The sequence below is a fragment of the Carcharhinus amblyrhynchos genome, unplaced genomic scaffold (genome assembly GCF_965287045.1).
Source record: "Carcharhinus amblyrhynchos unplaced genomic scaffold, sCarAmb.v2.hapA scaffold_61, whole genome shotgun sequence".
Classification (NCBI taxonomy): Eukaryota; Metazoa; Chordata; class Chondrichthyes; order Carcharhiniformes; family Carcharhinidae; genus Carcharhinus; species Carcharhinus amblyrhynchos.
In genome coordinates this window covers 847,411-874,266 of record NW_027649801.1, presented here as the reverse complement: position 1 = coordinate 874,266, position 26,856 = coordinate 847,411, and the positions used below count along the sequence as shown (strand labels likewise).

Sequence of the window (26,856 nt, the reverse complement as noted above, 5' to 3'; positions counted from 1 at the left end):
GTGATTTAAAGGGAGAAATCACTAAGTTAGGACAGAGCTAACTAAGCCATGGAGAAAGTTTTGACTAAAGATGGGAATTTTGAATTAAGGGTATGGGTGAAGCGATGAATCTTTGAGAAGATGGAAGTATGGGATTTTATGAGGATGAGGACACAATGGCTGTGATTCTTCCATCACGACCTGAAACTTTTCAGGCAGATTGGGGTGGGAGGTGCGCGTTGCCGGCCTTGTTCCGGGATTTGCACATGCGCCGGGAATACAAGTGCATCTCCCAGAGCTGGCGAAAAATCCCAGTCAGACAACACTGGAACCCAGCAGGAAGGTAGGTAAATAATTTGAATCTTTTCCTAATATGTTTTAAATGTATTTTGAATGTAATTATCGGGAACTTACCAGTCCTGATTGAATCTCCCACTCTGCCAGGAGTACTTCATTCTGTCGGGGTTTAGAGAAGCTCCCCATGTTCGGGGAACAAGCAGAAGATGCCGTCAGAGTGAAGTGGGAGGCAACTAGGGCCTCCCAGGGGGTCGGACAGTGGGAGGTGGTGCCCGCTGGGGGTGGGCATCCTGACAGTGCCAGCCTGTGCTCCCTGGCACTGCCTAAGGGGTAAAGTACCCTTGCCTGGGGGCACCTTGGCACTGCCCACCAGTCATTGGGCATTGCCAAGGGGGTGGGCTTATTGTGGGCAGGGCCTCGGGGCAATTGGTGGGGGTGGAGGGTTCCTGCTGCTGCTCTGCATGGCAATCGGTCTAGAATGGAGGGAGGCCAATGATGGGGGAACGGTCTTCCAGCAGGGGGGAGGGTTGGCTGGACACTGGGTGCTCCAGGGTGGAAAGGGTCATAGCTGGCCCAAGAGTTGTTGTGGGGACCATGATCGGGCTGTTGGAGGGGCAGCACTGTGGGGATCCTGGGCTGGCCAGCGATCGAGCTATCCAGCAAACGGGGAAACTGACAGATCGGGGCCACTGCGCTTGCGCAGAATTCCAGAACTGTCAAACTCCACATGAATAGGCTCCGCTGTGATTCACGATTGGGACTTCTGCAGTGCACAGAGTGCGGAGATTCGGATGAGAAGTTGAACTGACAAAACAGTTGGGATCTAAAGCAATTTTCCTGCCAATTCAATGCTTTTGGGAGAATCACGGCCAATATTTTGAGTGAATTGAAATTTGTGGAGGATTGGAGACAGAGAAACATGTTAGGAACGTGTTAATTTACTCTCATCAGTTGACAACGCAGTAATTTCACACTGGCAAAAGCAAGTGCAGTTATTTTGCATTTTATTGTGACTGCTTCATTTAAGACATTACATAGCCAATGTGCCATAATAATCCTCGTCTGTATCAGTAAAGTGCAGAATTACAATATTTACCTGAATCTGACCTAACCCTCAAACGTCACCCTCCATGTTACAAGTGTTAATCAAAAGGATTTGTCATACCTTGAGGCTATTTTTTGCAGTGAAGGGACTGATGTGCAGGGGTGGAAGAAAATCTTGCTTGTAGAGTGGGTGTGGGAATGAATTTGAGGTTTGAAAAAATCCTTGAGGTTCCCCATCTCCTGTCTCAGCCTGAAGTGATAGCTGGGGAGATTAACGAAGTCGATAGTAGTCATGATGTGGGTATGCCGGCGTTGGACTGGCGTAAACACAGTAAAAAGTCTGACAACACCAGGTTTTAGTCCAACCTATTGGTTGGACTAAAACCTGGTGTTGTCAGACTTTTTACTGAGATTAACGAAGCCACGGTCAGAGGTGCTGGTGGCAGCCACTGAGGGCATTCAGTGGATAATAGAGGAAGGGACATTGGAGGAGGTTGGAATGCTCAACAGTATTCCAGGTTGGGAAAGAAGTAAGGAGGACAACGAAAGGCAAATGGCCATGTTGTCATTTCTAACACCGGTTGAATGTAATCTGAGTGTTCTGAGTAAGGTGTAAAGCAGACAGGAAGGCCTCAAACTGGGGTAGGTGAGAAACTAATAAGACACAGATGGTCAGCAGTCCCAGGAAAGTGATGAAACAACAGACATTGAATACTCTAAATAAAGCTAATTTATGAACAAAGGTATTCTTAATGCCTGGAGTGAACAAAAATAATTTGCCATGGTACAAGTTTGATGCCATCATATAACTTAAAGTATCTCTGGCATTAGAACTTAGTCAAAATAATTTTTTTTTTGTTTTTAGCTATTGCTCAAAGGCCGACAGTCAAATTAATCTTGATAGCTTGGAACTAACTGCAAAGAATTTTCCAGAAATTACTCACAATGAGAAATTAGGAGGAAAATAAAAGCAAAATACCGTGGATGCTGGAATCTGAAGCAAAAACAGAAAATGCTGGAAAATCACATCAGGTCTGACAGCATCTGTGGAGAAAGAATAGAGCCAATGTTTCGAGTCTGGATGACTCTGACGAAGCCTCATCAAGACCTGAAATTTAGTTTTATTCTCTCTCCACAGATACTGTCAAACCTGCTGAGATTTTCCAGGAAAGTAGGAGTATCATAGAGGTCATAGAGTCATAGAGGATTACAGCATGGAAACAGGCCCTTCTGCCCAACTTGTCCATGCTGCCCCTTTTTTAACCCTAGTTAATAAAACGTGTCGAGTTTATAAAATGAGGTATGTCTTCTTGGTGGTCCAATTCAATGATGAAAGGGCAGAGTGCAGTGATACAAGCATATAGTATAATGATCTAAGAACAGAATGCAATAGTGCAAAGACAGGACATGATGGTCCAGGATCTGTGAAGTTTCAAGTCTCTTTACAGGTGTAAGTTGACAGTTAGCAGGGTCCCAGTCTTTGTCCTGCTGTCCTGAGTAGGTGCAGTGTGGATGCTGAGTGTGTCTCCACAGGGAGGAAGCTAAGACAGATCAGCATGGGATGATGAACTTGGCTGGCAGCCAGCTCAAGAATAAACTGGGATTTATATAATGCCTTTCACAACATCTCAGAACACTTCACAGTCAATGATTTACTTCATATGTACTTCACTGTTAAGTAGTTACTGTTTTATTGCTGTTGGTGTGAGATAAATTTTGGATGCTATTCTTGGATTTCTACTTTGAATAGTGCAATAAAATCTTTACTATCCGCTTTAAGGGGCAGGCAGAGCCTCAGTTCAGCGTCTCATCCAAAAGACAGTGTGGCACTTCTTCTGGTCTCCATGCCAGTGTCAGCATAGATTATGTTCTCAAGTCTCTGGCGTTGAACCTGAACTTTCTGATTATCTACCACCAAGCTGACAGAAGGATATTAAGAAGCTTGGGTGCAGATCACCTGCCCATGTCATCAGGGAGTGCCGCTCTTAGTCAACAACATATAATTATATAGTACCTGTAATGTAATAAACCCTCCAAGACACTTTACTGGAGAGTTGTTAAACTAAATATGACACCAAGCCACATAAGGAGATATTTGGTCAGGTGACTAAAGCTTGATCAAATAGGTGGGTCAGTCAATGCTTAATGTCAGAGGAGCATATAGAGGCTGTTTCTCTTCATGGGGGAATACCTGGAATGAGGGGACAGAATCTCAAAATTTAAGACTATAATAAGTCAGAATCTCTTCACTCAAAGGATTGTAATTCCCAGGCATCTTCTGTCCCGGAGAGATGTAGGTGTTCATTTGTGGAATGTATTCAAGGCTGAGGTCAAGAAGTTCTTGTGCTCTGGGGGAAACAAAGGATATGGGGATTGGGTGGGAGAGTGGGATTGAGTACAAGATGATTTTACTGAACAGTAAACCAGGCTTGAGGAGCCTTGTGCCCACTTGTGTTCCTATTTATAATGTTTAGAATTCTCAACATCAGAAGCTGTGGATACCCAGGCATTGAGTGTATTCAAGGCCGAGATCGATGCATTTTTGGATATTAAGAAAATCAAGGGAGACGAGTTTAATGTGGGAAGATGAAGTTAAGGGAGGCGATCAGACATCTTATTCAACAGAAGAACAGACTCAAGGGGCCATATAGCTTACTCCTGCTCCAATTTCTTATGTTTCTATTTAATCCTGTAAGCCAAATCTGCCATCATTTTACTCAAATAAAGGCCTTTATAAAGGGCTTCCCTCATTAAAGTTTAAAGTTTATTTTATTGGGGCACAAGTGGTCTTGCATTAACACTGCAATTAAGTCACTGTGAAAGTCTCCCAGTCGCCACATGCCAGGGCCTGTTCAGGGACAGTGAGGGAGAACTTATCATGGCCAATCCAGTATATCTTTGGAGTGTGGGAGGCAATCGGAGCACCTGGATGACACCCACACAATCACGGGGAGAACATGCAGACTCCACACAGACTGTGGCCCAAGCAGAGAATCAAACCCTGATCCCTGGCACTGTGAGGCTGATGGTAGTCATGATGTGGAGATGCCGGCATTGGACTGGGGTAAACACAGTAAGAAGTCTCACAACACCAGGTTAAAGTCCAACAGGTTTATTTGGTAGTAAACACCACTAGCTTTCGGAGCGCTGCTCCTTCGCCAGGTGAATGGGGAGTTCCCACTCACCTGATGAAGGAGCAGCACTCCGAAAGCTAGTGGCATTTACTACCAAATAAATCTGTTGGACTTTAACCTGGTGTTGTGAGACTTCTTGTTGTGAGGCAGCAGTGCTAACCATTGTGCCACCATGCCATCAGATTATTTTTAGTGAATCAAATTACGGTTGACAAATTTGAAAGCTATTAATTTATTTACAAAAGCACAATGAAAACGTCATAGAGTTACGGATTCATCAAAGTCAATAATATTAATCAATTGGCCACCACTAAATTTAATCACTGGCCATATACTTAAATCCCAGGAATTATATTTCTCCGGACTGCAGGAAGGACAGCTTCAGGGATTTATTTCAATTTCCACATCAGAAATATTGTAGTAATCACCCCAATTTCAGGAAAGGAAGGGGTCTAAGGAGGTGCACAGATCACAAGTGAAATCAAGGTAGCAAGTCAAAATATGAATTTTGTTATACTGCTGAGAAAAGAGTCCTGTGTCTACGTGCCAAGAATGAGTTCAAATACACAGTGAAACACTTTGAGGTTGATTGAAGGTTAATTGAACCTCTCTCATAGCCAATGCCAAGATTACGTAAGATGTAATTGCAGAGGAACAGCAGGGTTTCCAATCAGATCAACTCAACCTTCCTGATCTTTTCCTCTCTTTTTATTTCCCCGCTCTCATTAGAATTTCTCCACTTATATACGTTACTGATTACACTATTTTGCATGATTTTGGATGCACTTTGCATCTGGGACTATTCCTGCCACATACAATAAGGCTAAAATGAATTTAAATAAGGAGTTGTAAATTATTGAATGATTAGCTACCAGCTCTATTTCTGAAAATTGGAGATGTATACAAAAGTGGAATGATGTGGAAAGAGTCCTCAGGAATGTGACCATAATCATGAACTCAGTGTATGGTACGTCACTTGTTACTCAAGGGCACAACCATTCGCAGCATCAGCATTTGCTCAGTGCCCCTTCCACTCTCCTCAATCTGGCACCGAAAGAAAGGTGGGAAACACTATTGGGAGGTGAAATTAAAGCATTCTCCGAAAATAGCAAAGACATTGTGAGCATAGTTTATTATAACTAATGTGGGTTTAGCGCACCAGCTGGAAAACCATAGGGAAACCCATGTTGCTTCTGAAGGGAGGCCTAATGGGAATAATTGGCCACTCAGGCCTTCCCAGGCTTCAGGACCCCAGAGTGGAAATCCCACCAGTCAAGTGCTGCAGGCAGCTCTCCATTGCCAGGAGGCCACTGCCAGTAATGCACCTGGAGAGAGGCACAGGATTGTTGAGGGATGGAGGCAACAGATGAATGCAAGAACGATGGGGGTCGTGAGATAGAAGGACATAGAAACTTAGAAACGAGAAGCAGGAGTAAGCCATTTGGCCCACCCAGCCTGCTCTCCCATTCATTTTGATCATGGCTGATCATCGAATTCAATATCCTGATTTTTCCCCCCTCCCTGGATCCCTTTAACCCCAAGAGCTATCCAAATTTTTATTGATTTCAAATTTCACCATCTAGCATGGGTGAGATTCGAACTCCGGTCCCCAAAGCGTTACCCTGGGTCTCTGGATTACTAGTCCAGTGACAATACCACAACATCACTGCCTCCCCTTAGGGGGATGATGGGTGCCTGCAGCTATGAGCAAGAAGTGAATGTCAATGGACACCTCCCTCTTTCCCAATATCAGATTCCTCGATCAAGCACAAAATGCCTTTTAAAGAGGGACCACCCTAATCTGGACCATGCCCAGATGGGTTTGCCTGGCAGCCTTTGGGAGGGCACAGGAAGGCAATGCCACTTGCATGTCCAAAGATGTGCGGGTTAGGTTGATTGGCCAAGCTAAAAAAAATTGCCTCTTACAGTCCTGAGATGCGTAGGTTAGAGGGATTAGTGGGTAAATATGTAGAGATATGGGGGTGGGGCCTAGGTGGGATTATAGTCGGTGCAAATTCGATAGGCCAAATGGCCTCCTTCTGCATTGTAGGGTTTCTATGTGATCCCTAAACTATGATTAAACTTTGGTAGACTCAAATAACTAGTGTCAAATGGCTCAAAAATGAGCCTAATTAAGAACCCACCCCGAGCAGGGAAGTTTCCCCACGAGTTGTTCCCACCTCCAAATTAATTTCAGGAGGTTTTGTCATCACTAGAAGACTGACTTGTGGCCACTCCCACAATTCACTTGGCGCAGCCACCATATTTCCCACTGCGACAGATTGTATTAAATATGCCATTTCTTGAACTTTTAAAATACATCTTTCAAACATTGATATTGACTAACTGTTATGTGTGTGATAGAGGAATCTATATATGCAGAAGTAGATACAGGAGCATTGGAGTTGTCAACTGTCCACGTTCCTCGCATTTGTCTGGATTAAATTCCATCTGCCATTTTTCCGCCCAAGTCTCCAGTCTATCCATATTCTGCTGTATCCTCTGGCAATCTTCCTCACTATCTACAGCTTCCCCAATCTTTGTGTCTTCCACAAACTTACTAATCAGACCAACTACATTCTTCTCCAAACCATTTATATGTTTACAAACAACAGGGCTCCCAGCACTGGAATCTACTGATGACCATGAAACCATTGTTGATTGTTAGAAAAACACATCTGGTTCATGACTGTCCTTTAGGGAAGGAAATCTGCCATACTACCCGAGCAGGACCCTCTCTCCGCGAGCGCTCCACTCACTTGGGTTCCCCTGAGAGTATTGCTCGCCGGGTGCATGTCTTTGGAGACCAGTACTGCTTCACATTGTTCTGCCGTTGCGCCGCCATGGCTGGATTTTCTGATGTGGGGAGAAGATAATTATAAGATAATTGATGATCATGAGGTTCCTTGTATTCAACACTGGGAAATGCAGCTCGTCACTGGCGGGGGGAGGAGACAATTGTGTCATGCTTTCACACTGTTGTGAAACACAACTCCCATCACCAAACCCACCCAGCATGAACAGGGGCGGAAAAACTCGGCCATTGTCCCTGTTGCAATGAATTGGACCGTTGCTAGTAGTTGCACTGTTATTGATGATGGGTTTAAAATTTGCAAACTTCTGTTCAGTGTCCCTCATATTTTTGGTCTTATCGCCTGTATCTGCTTTGTGTTGCCGGTTCTAACTAGTCACAACTAAATCATGGAGCTGTGGGTATGGGATCTCCGTACCTCCCAATGAGTGGTCAATGAAATCTTGCATAGATGATGTGCACATGTAATCTCATTTTATTTGGGGCAGTGATCATCGTTAGCCTTTAAGCTAAGGGTTGCCCATATATAGATCCATTGTGAACCATGTCTTTTGAACACTTGACCTCTTAATTACATGTTGCATAAAATAGAATCGAACAAACTACAAGAGTGACCCTTTTAAAAGCTGCTCCTACCACCTACACAAGTGAATTAGAATCAAACACTGTGCTGAGGTACAAAGGTTTTCAAAATTACCTTCCACAGATACTTCAGTTGCTATAGTTACTGACATGTCTTCCTTTGTAACCCTGACAGCGCGTTTTGTCTGAAATTATGAAGGAGGAAGAGGCCAAGATAAAACACAAAGTTCAAAAAGCACGACCAGTCCCTGCACAAGTGGTAAGACTTAAATTGGTTATTTTAAAAAGGACAATGCCTCTGTAAAAGTAACAAACAAGGAAGTATTATAACAGCATATTTAGTATGTGTGTTAATAACACAAACGATGATCTTGAAGCTATAGTGTTTCAATGGGCTCTGCATTGAATCTTGCAAGAATTTGCAGACCAGTAACTATAGAAGATAATTCTTTGTGAGTCTGAAAAGTGGAACTGTAAGAGTAGATTTACTAACATTGTCCTCAATGCCCATTGATGGAAGAAGAGTGAAACCATCAGACTTTCCCTGACTGATAGATATTCACTGATCCCAATGGGAAGTAAAGGAAGGGTCATAGTTTAGCTGGGATGGCCAACTCATGAACATTCACTGTCATTTATGCCAATCCTGTATCCATGTTACTCTCACAAATCTATTATGTGGCACTGTATACAATGCCTTTTGGAAAGTCCATGTATACCACATCAACAGCATTATTCTCCTCAAAAAAATTCCACAACTTAGTTCAACACAAGTTCCCCTTTGGAAATCCATGCTAATCAACCCTCTCTGCATAGCGCACAAGAAACAATATTTTGCACTGTACATTAATATATGTGACAAAAACAAATCAAATCAAATCACATCTTTCCATGTGATGACTAATTCCATACCGAATAATTGTTTCTAGAAGCTTCCCCACCACTGAAGTTAAACTGCCTGGTTTGTAATTACTGGGCTTGTCCTTGCAACCTCAGTCTTGCAACCTGTCAACATCCTTGGGGTTACCATTGACCAGAAACTCAATTGGACTCACCATATAAACACAGTGGCCACAAGAGCAGGTCAGAAGCTAGGAATATTGTGGTGAGTAATTCACCTCCTGATTCCCCAAAGCCCATCCACCATCTACAAGGCACATGTCAGGAATGTGATGGAATACTCCCCACTTGCCTGGATGGGTGCAGCTCCAACAACACTCAAGAAGCCCAACACCATCCAGGACAAAGCAGCCTGCTTGTTTGGCACCACATTTACAAACATTCACTCCCTCTACCACCAACACTCAGTAGCAGTAATGTGTACTATCTACAAGATGCACTGCAGCAATGCACCAAAGATTCTTAGACAGCACCTTCCAAATCCACGGCCACTTCCATTTAGAAAGACAAGGGCAGCAGATACCTGGGAATACCACCACCTGCAAGTTCCCCTCCAAGCCACTCACCTTCCTGACTTGGAAATATATTGTCATTCCTTCGCAGTCATTGTGTCAAGTTCCTGGAATTCCCTGCCTAATGGCATTGTGGGTCAACTACAGAACATGGACTGCCATGTTTCAAGAAGGCAGCTCATCACCACCTTCTCAAGGGCAACCAGGGATGGGCAATAAAATGCTGGCCAGTCAGCAACGCCTGTGTCTCACAAATGAATAAAAAAAACCTTTATTGAATAAGGTTGTAATGTTTGCAGTTCTCCAGTCAATGGATGTTGGACATCCATAGTCACCAACACCTTTTAAGGGCATAGTACCTGACAAAGAGGAGGATCATTCTAGTGAATCTGTTCTGTTCCCTCTCTGAGACCAATATATCCTTCCTGAGATGCAGTATCCTGAACTGAATGCAGTACTCCAGAAGGGATCTGGTTAAAGCTGTACATACTGAAGCATCACCACCTCCCTAAAATCCATTTTCCAGTATTTGTGAGTTTTTCTTATATATCACTGCCACAGTTCACAGTTTCATCTTCCCACTGGAAACACTTGTCAAATTTGTAGTTTCCTTTTATTGGGTTAGATGAAGCCCTGGGACAATTTTATAGCCTTTTGTCCATACATAACACTGTCCGGAGCTGCCTGAAATGAGTTTTATATTTTTTCAATCCATTTTGCTCTTGCGCTGGAGCAGTGACCCTGAACACAAGGGAGAATATATTTTTGTTAAGTCATCAAGTTTAAGAAGTCTCCTGATTTTCAGAGTCTTCCTGCGGCAGTGTTGATATTTACAGTTTTGTCTGCGTTTTGTAGCTGGAATAGTCAGCAGTGTGCAGTCACGATCTGCTAATCAAAAGGTGTAAACAGCTTCTGAGACACATTGAACAACCAAGCTCAGCCACTGAGCAGCATTCAGTTAGAAACCTACTTCCACTGTTTAAATGATAAAAGCTGAAAGGAAGCAGCCACCGTGATGTGACGTGCTTTACATTTAATTCCTTATTTTCAATCTTGGGATTTAACATTGAGTTATTATGACTCACTTGGGTCAAGGATTCCAGTGAGAAGCTGCAGAGCAGCTTGAGGACAGAGGGGAAACAGCCAGCAGTGATATTCCATATTGACATAAATGAGGAAGGCAGTGGTGTTGTGGTAATGGCTCTGGGTTCGTAATCCAGTAGCCCAGGCTAATACCCTGGGATATGCGTTCAAATCCTACCATGACAGCTGATGAAATTTAGAATCATATAATCCTTACAGTGCACAAGGAGGCCTCTTGGCCCATTGGGTCTGCACATACCCAGGCTCATCCTGTAACCCCATATATTTACCCCACTAATCCCCCTAACCTATTTTGGGACATTAAGGGCAATTTAGCATGGTCAATCCACTTAATCTGCATATTTTTGGACTGTGGGAGGACACTGGAGCACCCAGAGGAAACGCACGCAGACGCGGGGAGAATGTGAAAACTTCACACAGACAGTGACCCGAGGCTGGAATTGAACCGGGGTCCCTGGCGCTGTGAGACAGCAGTGCTAACCACTGTGCCACCATGCCACCATTGAAGTAAATTGATACAATCTGGAAAATAAAGCCTCAGTATTGGTGACAATGAAACTATCATCGTAGCAACTATCATTGTAAAAACACTGCCTCACAGTGCCAGGAACCTGGGTTCAATTCCAGCCTTGGGTGGCTATCTATATGGAGTTTACACATTCTCCCCGTGTCTACTGGTTTCCTCTGGGTGCTCTGGTTTTGTCCCAGAGTCCAAAGATGTGCAGGCCATGCTAAATTGCCCCTTAGTATCCAACAATATGTAGGTTAGGGGGATAAATATGTGGGGCCACAGGGATAAGGCCTGGGTAAGATATTTTGTTGGAGAGTTAATGCAGACTTGATGGATCGAATAGCCTCCTTCTGCACTGTAGGATTCTATAAGTCAGGAGTGTGATGGAATACTGCCCACTTACCTAGTTATGTACAGCTTCGGCAACAATCAGGAAGCTTGGCACCCTCCCTGATAAAGCAGCCCTCTTGATCTGCACGTCATCCACAAATATTTATTTCCTCCAACACTGAGGCACAGTAACAGCAGTATGTACCATGCACAAAATACATTGCAGGAATTCACCAAGGCTCCTTAGGCAGCACCTTCCAAACCAACAAACTCTACCACCAAGGGCAGCATCACCTGCAGGTTCCCCTCCAAGCTACTCACCATCCTAATTTAGAAATGTATCAGCTATTCCTTCACTGTCACTAAGTCAAAATCCTGGAACTCCTTCCCTAAGAGCACTCTTGATGAACCTATTCACATGGACTGCAGTGGTTCAAGAAGGCAGCTCACCACCTCCTCAAATGCAATTAGGGATGAGCAATAAATGCTGATACAGTCAACATTCTCCACATCACATAATGAATGAAAGAAAAAGTTCTGAAAATGTGACACCATTGGAGTAAGTGCAGGAAAGAATCACACAAATGGTTCCAGCTTTGAGAAACTTTAATTCTGAAGATAGATAGGAGATATTAGGACTTTTTTCTTTGGAGATAAGAAGGCTGGGAAGAGATTTGATAGAGGCGTTCAACATCATGAGGTGTGGACACCCTCCCTGATAACCCTCCCTCCCTCCCTAACACAAAGATGAGTGGAAAAGCAAATTGTGCGGAGGGTGTGGAAAGTCTGCAGAGGGATCTGGATAGGCTGAGCGAGTGGGCGAGGACCTGGCAGATGGAGTACAATGTTAGCAAGTGTGAGGTTATCCTCTTTGGCAGAAATAATAGTAGGAGGGATTACTATTTAAAGGGCGAAAAGCTGCAGCATGCTACGGTGCAGAGGGACCTGGGGGTCCTTATGCATGAGTCGCAAAAACCCAGTCTGCAGGTGCAGCAGGTGATCAAGAAGGCGAATGGGATACTGGCCTTTATAGCGAGGGGGATAGAATATAAAAGCAGGGAGGTCTTGCTGCAACTGTACAGGGCACTGATGAGGCCGCAGCTGGAGTACTGTGTGCAGTTTTGGTCGCCGCACTTACGCAAGGATATTTTGGCCTTGGAGGGAGTGCAGAGGAGGTTCACTAGGCTGATACCGGAGATGAGGGGGTTAGCCTATGAAGAGAGACTAAATAGACTGGGTTTGTACTCGTTGGAGTTTAGCAGGATGAGGGGGGATCTTATAGAGACGTATATGATCATAAAAGGGATGGATAGGGTAGAGGTAGAGAGATTCTTCCTGCTTAGAAAGGACAGCGGGACTAGAGGGCACAGCCTCAAGATAAAGGGGGTGCAGTTTAGAACGGAGTTGAGGAGGAACTTCTTCACTCAAAGGGTAGTGAATCTCTGGAATTCTCTGCCTGTTGAAGTGGTGGAGGCTACCTCGCTAAATATATTTAAGTCACGGGTAGATAGGTTTTTGACAGAATTAAGGGTTATGGGGAGAAAGAGGGAAAGTGAAACTGATCCACTTCAGATCAGCCATGATCTTATTGAATGGCGGGGCAGGCTCGAAGGGCTAGATGGCCTACTCCTGCTCCTATTTCTTATATTCTTATGAATAGAGTTGGTAGGGGAAAACTATTTCCACTTGTGAAATAATCGATCACAGAGTGTACAGATTAACAGTATTTGTGGAGTTGGTGACCTCCCAGTGATTGCCCAGGGATGTGGATCCCTTCTGAATGAATCCATTAATGGCAGAAGTGGGCCCTCGCAGCAACAGGATCGCCGATGGAACGTGTACCTTACCCCCAACCCCTTCCTACCAGCAGAATACAAAATAAAACTTGCCTTCTCTTAGAGGGTGTCTCCACATGGAAGCACTCTGTCCTTTGTCCCATAGTCTCAGCAGTGGCCACTTCTAACAGTGGCATTATTGAGGCTGCAGCTTCAGCATTGACCACCATTAGCACTGACTCTGTCAAGGAGTTCAGCACTGACCACCTCTAACACTGGCCCTCTAATAGGGCTGGCAACTCTGGAAGATGGGGTATTTTCCTCCATTGGACAGAGGTCCCACTGGTTGCCTCTTAATTGACCATCTCTGGTAAACTGCCAACCATGGGCCCGCTGCCCTAAGATGTGGGGTCATGAGACAATGAGTCAAATTTATTGCCAAAAGGCCTTGATATTCATTTGGCAACGGATGTGGATCCTATTTAGCTGAGAGTACTCTTTATAAGCTGTATTCAAAGCTGCCTGGCAGCTGCTCAACCCAATTATTGATTCATGAGAGAGGCACAGCTTTCTCAGGCTTTATAATGAAGCTGCCTGGCTTGCCTTTGCTCACAGGAAAGGGGTTTAGGAACAGAAGTAGGGCATTCAGTCCCATGATTTGTGCCTGAGCTCCATTTACCAGCCACTACTGCATAACCCTTACTATTTATACAAACAAAAATCTATTAAATTGCACACTTGAAATTTCTATTAAACCAACATCCATTTTCGAAGGCAGAGGTGCAGATTTCCACAACCATTTTTGTGCAACTGAATAACTTGCAAATGTCACTTAAGGTGCCTGATCATTCTGGTATCTTCTTCTCCACCCCCGCCTCTACTTTCTCAACCCAAAAAACAAGCAAAGGCCGAAAGAAATCCAATTTCTTTCCAGGGTCCAAAAGTTAACAACAGGCTCCTGAAAAATAAGCAAGACACTCCATCACAAAGAACTGCAATTATTTTGGGGAGTTAGCTTACTTATGGCCTTGGTATAAAATTAGCTTCCACTTCTCTCTTATTTGTCTTAGGCTATCACCAAAGCTTACATTCACCACCACTTCTTTTGCAGACTTGTCATTCACTTCGCATAGAAGGGCTTAACATTACCTCGCCTACCTAACTTTTTCTAAAGCAGCCAGTTCATTCTACGTGCAGTTGAGAAAGACTTAAACACCTTACACAATGAATAGTAGGAGACTGAGAAGTGTAGCAGAATGCAGAAACCTTGGAGTGCATGTCCACAGATCCCTGAAGGTAAATAAGAGGGATAAGAAGGAGTACAGGACACATGCCTTTCTTAGCTGAGGCACAGATTGGAGGAGCAGAAAAGTTATACTGTATCTGCATAAAAAACTGGTTGAGCTGTAGGTCAAGTGCTGTGTGCAGTTCTGGCCACCACACTATAGGAGGGATGTGATTGCACTAGAGGAGGGTGCAAGTGGGATTTCTGAGCATGTTGCCTGGACTGGAGAAGTTATGAGCAAAGATTGGAATGTTCTCTTTGGAAGAGGGAAGGCTGAGGGGAGACTTAATTAAGTGTATAAAATTTGAGTGGTCTAAATAGAGTGAACAAGAGGGTGGTGTGGATCTGGAACTCAACTGCCGGAAAGAAACCCACATAACATTTAAAAATATTTGGTTCTGTACTTGAAGTGCTGGAACTAACAGACCAAGAGTTGGAAAGTGGGATTAGGCTCCACTGCGGCCAGTACACATATGATGGGCTGAGTGGCTTCTCTCTCTGTTGAAAAAGTTCAATAAATTTTTGATAAGTTCCATTCTGGCCTTCAAGGACTCCTCTACATATGGCCTACTGCACACAAATGGAAATACCGCTTTGAGATATTTATTCCTGTTCAGATATGGGCTTGAAGGAGTGCAAGGGTGCTGGAACAAAGTGTGTGCTCTTTGAAAATTCTATCTGTGGAGATGCCGGCATTGGACTGGGATGGGCACAATAAGAAGTCTCACAATATCAGGTTAAAGTCCAATAGGTTTATTTGGAATCACAAGCTTTTGGAGCACTGCTCCTTCATCAGGTGAGTGAAGCAGTGCTCCAAAAGCTCATGATTCCATTCAATCTATTGAACTTTAACCTGGTGTTCTGGGACTTCTTACAAAGTCTTTTCTGCTAGCAACTGTGAGGGAGAAGTAAACAAAGACAGGAAAACAAATGTTATGGGGTAGATTTTAATCTGGCTGAGCATGTGGGATTGGGTGCAGGTAGGGGAGAAATTGAGAGAAATCCTGACTGCAGAAGGAAGCTGGCTCTAACCTGTCAACTTCCAGATTTTTTTGGGGGCCAAGGGGTGGGTAGACTCTGAAGGAAGGCAAGGACAGCTCAGTGGCTCAGAAGGAAGCTACTTGGCCCATCATGAATACACCAGAATGAATAGCACATCCTGTCCCATTTCTACCTTCTCTCCATGACCCTGCACACTCTCCCTTTTCAGATAACACTCCAATTCCCTTTCAACTGAACCTGCCTCCACCAATCCGTCAGCTGGTGCATTCCAATTCCTAACCTCGCACTGTGTAAAAAGGTTGGTCCTCATACCAATTTGCTCATTTTATTGATCATTTTAAATCCGTGCCCTCTCGTTATCCTTTTACCAATGGGAACAGTTTCTCCCAATCTACTCTGTCCAGACCCCTCATGATTTTGAATACTCCTATCAAACCTCTTTTTAGCCTTCTTTACTTTGAGAAGAACAATTCTATATCCTTCAATTATTTTCATAACTGAAGTTCCTCATCCCTGAAACCAACCTTGTGAATCTTTTCTGCACCTTCTCTAATTCCTTCACATCTTTCCTAAAGGGCGGCACTCAGAACTGGATTAGGCTGACAGCACTCCGAAAGCTAGTGGCTTGTGCTATGAAATAAACCTGTTGGATTTTAACCTGGTGTTGTGAGACTTCTTACTGTGTTTATCCCAGTCCAATGGCTGCATCTCCACACCATGCTTGATTTATGCCACTCTCCCATTTCCTTTGCACCAATGGTAGCACTCCTTAAGCCTACCGGCGAAATTTAAAAATTTGCTGGATTTGCATGTTATTTTCCATTAAATTTGCCACAGAAAGTTAGGACTTATGCATGTTTTTAATAACATGGTAAGAAGTCTCATAACACCAGGTTAAGGTCCAACAGGTTTATTTGGTCTCACAAGCTGCCCCTTCCTCAGGTGAGCAGAGATTTGAGTTCACAAGCAGGGCATATATAAACAGAGACTCAGTTGCAAGATAATGGTTGGAATGCAATTATTAACCCCACTTGGCACCCAAACTGGTGAGTGAGGGCTCTGCTAACCAGTCAAAGATCAGGTGGCGAGCCAATGAGAAGAATGATGTGGAGATGCAGGCGTTGGACTGGGGTGGGCACAGTAAGAAGTTTCACAGCACCAGGTTAAAGTCCAACAGGTTTATTTGGTATCACGAGCTTTCAGAGCACTGGTCCTTCATCAGGTGAATGGGAAAATGGGTTCACAAACAGGGCATATATAGACACAGATTCAATTACAAGATAATGGTTGGAAAGTGAGTCTTTATGGGTAGTCAAATCTTTACAGGTCTCGACAGTGCAAGTGGAGAGAGGGTTAAGCGCAGGTTAAAGAGGTGTGAATTGTCTCAAGCCAGGACAGTTAGTGAGATTTTGCAAGCCCAGGACAAATGGCGGGGGATTACATGTACTGTGACATGAACACAAGATCCTGATTGAGGCCATCCTCATGTGTGCAAAACTTGGCTATCAGTTTCTGCTCAGCGATTCTGCATCGTGGTGTGCCTTGAAGAACGCTTACCCGAATATCAGAGGCTGAATACCCTTGACAGCTGAAGTGTTCCCCGACAGGAAGGAAACACTCCTGCCTGGTGATTGTTGCACGGTGTCTGTTCATCCGTTGTCATAGTGAGACCATGCAAACACTTGTGATACCAAATAAACCTGTTGAATTTTATCCTGGTGTTGTGAGACTTCTTACTGCACCCATCCCAGCATCTCCACACCTCTAATAACATAATAATTGTTAATGCAGTCAATCCTTTCAGCCCACAGAGGGAATATAAATTGTTGAATCTCATTCCAACATTTAGCAAATTGTAATATTAACATTTCTACATTTTTACTAACATTTTCTTTCTGCTTCCCTTCAATCTTTTTCCCCTCCTTTCACATTTCTCCCGCTGTTTGATTTAACTGTAATTATCTCACTCTAATTCATCCTCTTCTTCATCATCCTTCATTTTTTTTGAGTCATAACATTTACTTGGTGCAAGAGATAAGTATGTTCATTTGTTAGTCACAACTAGGCTTACATTAATACTGCAATGAAGTTACTGTGAAAATCCCTAGTCGCCATATTCTGGCACCTGTTCGGGTACACTGAGGAAGAATTTAGCATGGCCAATGCACCTAACCAGCAAGTCTTTTGGACTGTGGGAGGAAACCAGAACACCCAGAGGAAACCCATGCAGACACGGGGAGAACGTGCAAGCTTCACACAGACAGGACCCAAGCTGGGTATCAAACCCAGGTCCCTGGTGCTGCAAGGCAGCGGTGCTAACCACTGTGTCAGGTCCCATCATTCACTGAAGTCCCAGATGCCTCATTAACATAGCCATGCTATCATCAGTCAGCACCTCAAGCGAAAGGGTGCAAAAAGAACTCACCTTGAAGGATGCAGGAAAAAGTTTACAAGATGTCCTGCTTCAGCAAGATTCAGCCCATCTGAGTTATCTTTGATCAGTTTTACTAATTTCCAATCTCTTCCAGGTATTTTTCATTTTGCTTTTGTACCTAGATTTGGAGTTAAATGGCTCTCTCTCTTTCAGTGAAGTTCATTATTTGTCAGAGTTGTTATTGTTGCCATGACATGTATCTGGTAAGCTTTGAACATGGACTGACACAATGAGGGAGCAAACAGTGAATTAAATTTTCTCTCATCAAACAGATGGAAAATATTCCAATAAAATTGAACACAGCAGCCATCCTGAGAGAGAATGTTCTCTACGAGCGCAGAGTGAAAGAAGAACTGCAAAGGTAGGGCATCTTCCGTGCTCTCTATAGCTGCTTTTATATTGGGTTTAGATGTCACCTTGCCAATCTCTCCTGAACTCCGACCTATCCTTGACCTTTTATTCTGCTCCATATTCTCCAGCCCCTCTCCAACTATACCATCCATCACATTTCTACCCCTCTTCAGCTCTAAAGAAGTCATACAGACTCAACATGTTAACTCTGTTTCTCTGTCCACAGATGCTGATAGTTTTTCCAATATTTTTCTGTTTTTATTTCAGATTCACTACCCAACTGGATAATGCTTGGCTGTCTGCCAAACAGCCTCACTGCCACCAGCTCCCCCCCCCATTATTTTCAACTTCAATATTTTTACGTCTGGTAAAGAAGAATGTTCAAAGGACATTTTTCAAAACTATCTTTTTTAAATGTCCTTCTGATTTTTCACACAGTAGTGTCCTGGAGGTTGGTCTTCAATTGCTGGAAATTCCAGGCCAATCCTGGAGGGTAGGCGACCCTATTCAGAACATTGATTTATTACAAAATCCTAATGAGTTTCACCACTGCTAAATGAGTTCCACCACTTCAGCTACACTTATTGTCCACAATTCCTGTCTATTTTGTTGACAGTGTTGATTCTTTGTTCAGATAAGGTTTGGCAGGAAGTAGGTGCATGTTCATTGCAGTGCATAAAATGGCTGCAATGCTACATTTACATATCATGACATCACAGGTCACATGAATATGACCAGCCTTGGTGCACTGATGTATTTATTCAAACTTCCCTCACTGCCTCTCACAGTGACCATTCTTTAGTCATTAGTTCATAAGCTGTAGGAGCAGAATTAGGCCATTTGGCCCAATAAATCCGCTCCATCATTCGATCATGGCTGATATGCTCTCATCCCCATTTTCAACCTCCCCCGAACCTTTCAACCCATTACCAATTAAAAATCTGTCTAACTCCTCCTTAAATTTACTCACTGTTCCAGCATCCTCCGCACTTTGGGGTAGCAAATTCCACAGATTCACAACCTTTGGGAGAAGTAGTTTCTCCCAACTGGTTTAAATTTGTTACCCCTTATCCTAAGACTGTGACCTCTCATCCAAGAATTCCCCACAAGAGGAAGCATCTGCTCCACGTCTACTTTATCCAGATCTTTTATCATCTTGAATACCGCAATTTGATCTCCCCTCATTCTTCTAAATTCCAGAAAGTAAACTGTTCAATCTCTTTGTCATACGACAAACCTCTCATCTCTGGAACCTCTTCTGAACTGCCTCCAATGCCACTACATCTTTCCTCAAATAAGAGGGCCAAAACTGTGCACGATACTCCAGGTGTGACATCACCAATGCCTTGTATAGTTGTAAGACCAGGTTATTAGACCAGATAGTAAATGTCATCAAACCATTTGACCACAGGACCTTCCTCATTGAACTTTTATTGTCCTCACCACATTCACACTCTCAGCATGAGTTACTGGTAGTTTTGCCAATCTCCAAGATCCTCTGGAGTCTCCAGAATTAAAGGTTAATTTCCTCTCAGGTGCATGAGTAAACTTATGTTTTTTTTTCGAACAATATGGTTCATTTTATTCCAGGGGAGAGAAAAGACTGACTTTTGTTGGGGGAGTGGCAGGTGGGGTGGTGAGGGTGTTGGTTGCAGTTGAAGCTGGAGGTCATGAAATAAAACCTCGAAGAAATGTTTGCAGCCCTTCTCATGGAATTGCAGGCAGGAGTCAGAAACCTGGCTTTTTTTTTTCAGCCTCCTAAAATAGGAGAGCCAAGGATAAATGTAGCTCTGTGGTTGTCTAGGCTGGAAAACCAGCTAACTCAGCACAAGTAGCAATGGAACCTGGAAGCTTCCCAGTTTGTGTTCCAACTTGAGTTTAAAATGTTGCTGTTAAAAACATGACCATGACAACTATCATCGATTGTTATATAAACCGGCCTGACCCAGTCTGACCTACATGTGACTCCAGAAGCACAGCAATATGGTTGACTCTGAACTGTCCTCTGAAATGGCCTCCCAAGCCATTCAGTTCAAAGGCAATTGAGGATAGACAACAAATACTGGCCTTGCCAGTGACTCCCACGTCCCATCAAATTTTTTTTTAAAAGTCAGCTGGAAAAGATTGTGCTTGGTCATAAAAAGTACAGCAGGGTCAATTTTAACTCCCTGCCTCTGGTGGAAGTTGTAGAGATAGCTCTGGATCACCTCCCATCCTATTTATGTTGGCTCTCAGACCATTGCCATCTTGGCTAATGTTCTGACAGGACGGCTACGGGTGGGAGGTTAAGTGATGAAGCCTCAAGGAATTTATCCAAACACAGTTGGCGTAGACTGATTGCGATTGATTGTTGTAATTAGTCCAGAACTCCATTATCATTGTGCCATGTAACTACCTGGTTGTTAGAAAGTTTAATGGATGCGTCTTACTCATTTCCCATCCAGCAATTTCAATGATCCTCGTGAACCATTTTTTGAACTTGCTGGACTCGCTTGTGCCAGATGCTGAACGGTATAACTAGTAGTCTTTGAAAAAACATGGTATGTTTTCCACAGAACTGTTCAGTTAATGTTATCACTGTGCAGCAGACCATAGTGTCTGTATAAATTATTTGAAAATGAAATAGTGAGTGGTTTGTTCTTAGAAGAACAAAATTGTCTGTCAATCTTTGGTTATGTTAAACCGTATAAGGTGCTAATGAAGCCACACCTGAAATCCTGTGTATAGTTTTGGTCTCCTTATTTGAGAAGGGATATACTGGCATTGGAGGGGCTGCAGAGGAGATTCACTAGGTTGATTCTGGAGCTGAGAGGGTTGGCTTACAAAGAACAAAGAACAAGACAGCACGGAAAACAGGACCTTTGGCCCAACGAGCCCGCACCGCCATTTTAACATTGTGCTTTTCCTCTTCCACCCTTGACCCATGTCTATGCTTATGGCACCCACATTGGAAACCAGATTGAGGGGACAATAATTTAGGGACAATTTGTTACACATCTTTGGGGTGTGGGAGGAAACCGGAGCACCCGGAGGAAACCCACGCAAACACGGGGAGAATGCGCAAACTCCCACAGATACTGGCCCATATCCGTGTATCTGCACAGCAAACAGTGATAGTCACTGAGCTGTCGTGGTGCCCATCTGCTGGTCCAGTTTAAGCACACACAAACAACGTGAAGTACTAGGCTACTCTCGAAACATCCAAGAGCAGCCCACACACGACCCACCGCGTGTATGCCCCTCGTTAGACAACAAGGTGGACCGACACACCTGTGGAGTAAAAGAGAAAAACATCAACACATGTAACAGTTGATTTCCAGGAACGTCCCAAGGCTCTGATCCTTATTTAAAACAATCTCCTATATCCCTCCATCCCTATTTCGCTCATGTGTCTATCTAAGTACACCTTAAACATGTCCTCTGTGCCTGCCTCCACCACCTTACTTGGCAGTGCATTCCATACCCCCACAACCCTCTGTGTGAAAAACTTCCCTCTAAATTATACCTCGAGGACAGACTGAGTAGACTGGGGCTATACTCATTGGAATTTAGAAGTATGAGAGGAGATCTTATAGAACCATATAAGATTATGAAGGGACTAGATAAGATAGAAGCAGGGAAATTGTTTCCACAGGCGGATGAAACTAGAACTAGGGAACATAGCCTGAAAATAAGGGGGAGTAGATTTAGGACCGAGTTGAGAAGGAACTTCCTCACACCAAGGGTTGTGAATCTGTGGAATTCCCTGCCCAGTGAAGCAGTTGAGGCGACCTCATTGCATGTTTTTAAGGCAAAGATTGATAAATGTTTGAACAGTAAAGGAATTAAGGGTTATGGTGAGCGGGCGAGTAAGTGGAGCTGAGTCCATGAAAAGATCAGCTATGATCTTGTTGAGTAGCAGAGCAGGCTTGAGGAACCAGATGGCCTACTTCTGCTCTTAGAACTTATGTTCTTATGACTGACTGTCCCACTTGAAAAGCCCCTAATAGCTGAGGAGCATCTTAAACTGGTCACCTCATCTTTAGAGACATGTTTGCAGTTCCCCTGCTGCTAGCAGTGTTTCAAATAGAGACTGTGTCACAGACATAGGCTTACGGCAGGGTTCTTAAGTCACACAGGAAATGTATGCAAAATTAAGTAGCAAATTCACTCATCTTATTCCTGATGCCAGCACACGCACTCCTTCTTGCTATTAGGTCAGTGACAAACATTGAACATTTTTGAATAAATTACAGGTGCGACCACAGCAATTTCCAAGAATTTCTTCACAACACCCAGATGTTTGGCACATTGAGAGTCAATCTCACTGAAACTTCAGCTTCAAGTTTCTAATGTCTCCATTTGAAGATCTTGCTTTGGAGTTCTTTCCAAAAGTCGCTCCCACTCGGGTGCTTTCAACAATGGCCCAACCTGCAGAGTTTCAGTCACGCCTTCTGAGATTCCTTCTATCTGGATTTTCGAGACACTTGAGTGTCAACTTCCAAGCAGAATTTCAGATCTCCAGCAATGACAAGCAGAACTCCACTGCTTCATTGCGGTTTCTTTCTTCCAACAGCCCACGGCACAGGATCACCAACATCCAGTTGTTTTCTTGGACATTCTGGGCTTCTCTGAAGCCCACTTCACTTCAAGTCAGTTCACTGCAACCTCCTTTAATTTGAAGCCTATTTCTCTGCTCCGATCTTTGGTATACATTTAACAGGATCTACTCCTGACACATGTCTTTGTTCCTTATCTGGAATTTCCTTTTAGGACCTCTCTCTGTTCCCCTCTCTGGAATGGGACTTTCTGCTTGTCTCCTTCCCATGTGCTACTCCCTGGGGCACCTACTTGGTAATGGCACTCTGGATCAGGTCATCTGACCTTGCTCCTGTGCTGGCATGCAGGACGACTTCCCAGCCTGAAGAAAGTCAAATAAATGGACGACACTTGTGCGGCCACCCCCTAGCCAGCATGTAAACAAAGGCCCAATGCTCACTGGGAACTGGAGTTCTCAACCTCCAACCCCAGGTTATGGTAAGTTTCATCACACTAACCCAGTTGTCCTGAAAATAATTGTGGTGCCCTCCAGTCACTCCACTGAGATTAACTAACTTAGGACGGACCTTAGGTCTAGGCCACATGTTCAACTGCAATTAGTTTGACCATCTGACCCACCAAAATAAATTATCATTGTTTAACCCAAATGGTGCTTCAGCCTATTGGAAATGATGTTTGTGTATCTTTAAGAGATTTTTTTCCTAAATCATGTTTCTGCAGTTGTAAGCAAGCCTTTTTGGCTTCAGCTGTTTTTTTCATCATGGCACTGGTTTGTCTGGAGGAGTCTTTTTATTGTTGCTTAAAGGAAGGGGGGGTTGTTTATTTTTACTGGGATATTTATAACTCTGCGTGGTTATGAGAAAAACTGGTTGGCAGATCAGGTCATAGTTACAGCATGGAAACAGGCCTTTAGGCCTAACTTGTCCATGTCGCCCAGTTTTTAACCATTAAGCTAGCCCCAATTGCCTATGTTTGACCCATATCCCTATATATCCATCTTAACGACAAAATTGTACCTGTCTCATTAACACTGCAATGAAGTTACTGTGAAAATTCTCTAGTCGCCACACTCCGGCACCTGTTTGGTTCAATGAGGGGAAATTTAGCATGGTCAATGCTAAACCAGCATGTCTTTTGGACTGTGGGAGGAAACCAGAGTACCCAGAAAAAACCCACACAGACACAGGAAGGAATGTGCAGTGAAGTGACTTAAGCCAGGAATCAAACCCAGGTCCCTGGCACTGTGATGCAGCAATGCTAAACATTGTACCACCTCAACAATAAGAATAATGTATAAGAACATAAGAAATAGGAGCAGGAGTAGGCCATCTAGCCCTTCGAGCCTGCCCCGCCATTCAATAAGATCATGGCTGATCTGTCATGTCTCTGTTCCACATTCCTGCCCTCTCCCAATAACCCTTAATCCCCTCTCTTATCAAAAACCTATCAACCTGCGTCTTAAAAATATTTAGCGAGGCAGCCTCCACCACTTCAACGGGCAGAGAATTCCAGAGATTCACCACCCTTTGAGTGAAGAAGTTCCTCCTCAACTCCGTTCTAAACCGCCTCCCCTTTATCTTGAGGCTGTGCCCCCTAGTCCTACTGTCCTTTCTGAGCGGGAAGAGCCTCTCCACCTCTATCATATCCATCCCATTCATCATCTTATACGTCTCAATGAGATCTCCCCTCATTCTTCTAAACTCTAACGAGTACAGTATGCAACAGAATGCACAGTATGCAACAAAATCAGTCAGAATTATAATGTGACTGTCACTAGTAGAACTCATTGAGCACCCCCCCCCCCCGCCCCCCCGCCCCGGCCTCCAGGAGATCGGGGTCAGGTGGGTGCCCCTTGAGCAGTGCCAGCCTAGCACTGCCAGTGTGGCAGCTTGGTACTGCAGCCTGGCACACTGGCAGTAGTACCAAGGTATGAAGCCTGAGGGGCAGGGCCAAATGACGGGGCAGTGCCAGATTGAGGATGGGCTGTTCAGTGGAGGGGGACCACTGCGCATTCTGCCACAATGATTGGTAGGATGAGGGGGTCTGGTGGTTTCAGCCACAGTCGGTCCAATTGCTGGAGCGAGGAGGTGAAGGCTCATGAGCATCCGGTGGGCCCTGTGATAGTGAGGGAGAGTTGGGTTTGAGCCACAGAGGCAAGCTGACAGCAGCAGAGGCAATGACATGTCTCTGCTGCATTCAGAGCACAGAAATCTCCACATGCGCAGAGGCATCCTCTGCTGAGATCAGCCAACCTTCAGGTGATTTCGGCCCTGCCCTTTCCCCTAACTGTGGAAATCAGATCGAGGGATTTTTATTGCATAATGTCATAAGATTCCACTGTTGGCCTCACCAAAAGAATGCTTCTGAAACTCTGTTTTCCTGCTCGTTCTGGACTTTGAATTTTTTTGATAAGATTTGTCTCTGGAGCATTTGGCTATGTTAATATTCTCACTGAGCTGTAGGTCTGTGGGCCATAAACTGTAAGCAAAATAATCTTTTATTTTCTTCAGCTGTTATTTCATTCGCTACAAGAAAGTAACATGGTCTTTCTATAAACCGTCCCCAGTTGTTTACATCGGGGACAAACAGCTCGATTTTTTTCTGATTACAGACATTGTGCTAAATAAATGTACCTTACTCCCTCTTACTTCTTTGTATTCTCGATGCTCAAGTCTCCTCCCCCTCTAGCTAGACACTGCAAATTTCAATTACTTTTATTTTTTGCCTCATCGCCAATGATCTTTGGCAATTTGACGTGGCATGAATCCACAAAAGCTTTATTGCCAGTGATAAGAATAATATATATAACAGGGTCGGACACAGTTACAACACGACTGCTCTACTCTCTGGCTCCAACTGCGAGTCCTTCCTCCACCTCTGGTACGAGCTGCCCTGGTGATTGGCTCAGCTTTCCACGAAGAAGATCCAGAGGGTCTAGCCCAATCATATATAGAACATAAGAAACAGGATCAGGAGTAGGCCATCTCGCCCTTCGAGCCTGCTCCACCATTCAATAAGATCGTGGCTGATTTGAAGTGGATCAGTTCCACTTTCCCACTTTCTCCCCATAACCCTTAATTCCCCTGTCTATCAGAAACCTATCTACCCGTGACTTAAATATATTCAGCGAGGTAGCCTCCACCACTTCAATGGGCAGAGAATTCCAGAGATTCACCACCCTTTGAGTGAAGAGGTTCCTCCTCAACTCCGTTCTAAACTGCGCCCCCCCCTTATCTTGAGGCTGTGCCCTCTAGTCCTGCTGTCCTTTCTGAGCGGGAAGAATCTCTCTACCTCTTCCCTATCCATCCCCTTCATTATCTTATACATCTCTATAAGATCCCCCCCTCATCCTTCTAAACTCCAACAAGTACAGACCCAGTCTATTTAGTCTCTCTTCATAGTCCAACTCCCTCATCTCCGGTATCAGCCTAGTGAACCTCCTCTGCACTCCCTCCAAGGCCAATATATCCTTGCGCAAGTGCAGCGACCAAAATTGCACACAATACTCCAGCTGCGGCCTCACCAGTGCCCTGTACAGTTGCAGCAAGACCTCCCTGCTGTTATATTCTATCCCCCTCGCGATAAAGGCCAACATTCCATTCGCCTTCTTGATCACCTGCTGCACCGGCAGACTGAGTTTTTGCGATTCGTGCACAAGGACCCTCAGGTCCCTCTGCACATAGCATGCTGCAACGTTTTACCATTTAAATAATATTCCATCCTACTATTATTTCTTCCAAAGTGAATAACCTCACATTTGCTAACGTTATTCTCTATTTGCCAGGTCCTCGCCCACTCACTCAGCCTATCCAGATCTCTCTGCAGACTTTCCGTGTCCTCCACGCAACTCACTTTTCCACTCATCTTCGTGTCATCAGCAAATTTTGTTACCCCTTTCTCCAGATCGTCTATGTATATGTAAACAGTTTAGGTATACCTAAAGAAACAGTTCCCCTCCTGCTCCTGCACCCCACACCTCCCCGCTGCCCATTAAAAGGCTATGCTACTACAGTGAGATTTCATGGAACTGTGTGTAAATTCATGAATGGTTTTTACTGAGTAAAGTAACCAAACTGTTTCCACTGGCAGAAATGCTATCAAGTCTGAAGACAGGGATTTAAGACAGTTGTTGTGTTCTGGAATACACTGCCTGGCAGGGTGGTGGAAGCAGATTCATTCGTAATTTTCTGAAGAGACAAACACTTGTACGGTTACATGAAAAGACCAAGGGAGTGAAATTAGGGCTAAGGATAGCTTTATCAAAC

The 26,856-nt window shown here is 44.1% G+C and overlaps 1 protein-coding gene across 2 annotated transcripts in view; it reads left to right on the top strand.

The window, feature by feature from the left end:
* cfap99 (cilia and flagella associated protein 99) overlaps nt 1-26,856 on the top strand; it is a 154,477-nt gene that overhangs the window by 94,964 nt on the left and 32,657 nt on the right. For both annotated transcript variants that reach the window (XM_080182517.1, XM_080182519.1), the window contains 2 exons: nt 8,024-8,107; nt 17,974-18,062. In XM_080182517.1, coding sequence (XP_080038643.1) covers nt 8,024-8,107; nt 17,974-18,062 — 173 coding nt within the window. The remainder of the gene's footprint in view (nt 1-8,023; nt 8,108-17,973; nt 18,063-26,856) is intronic.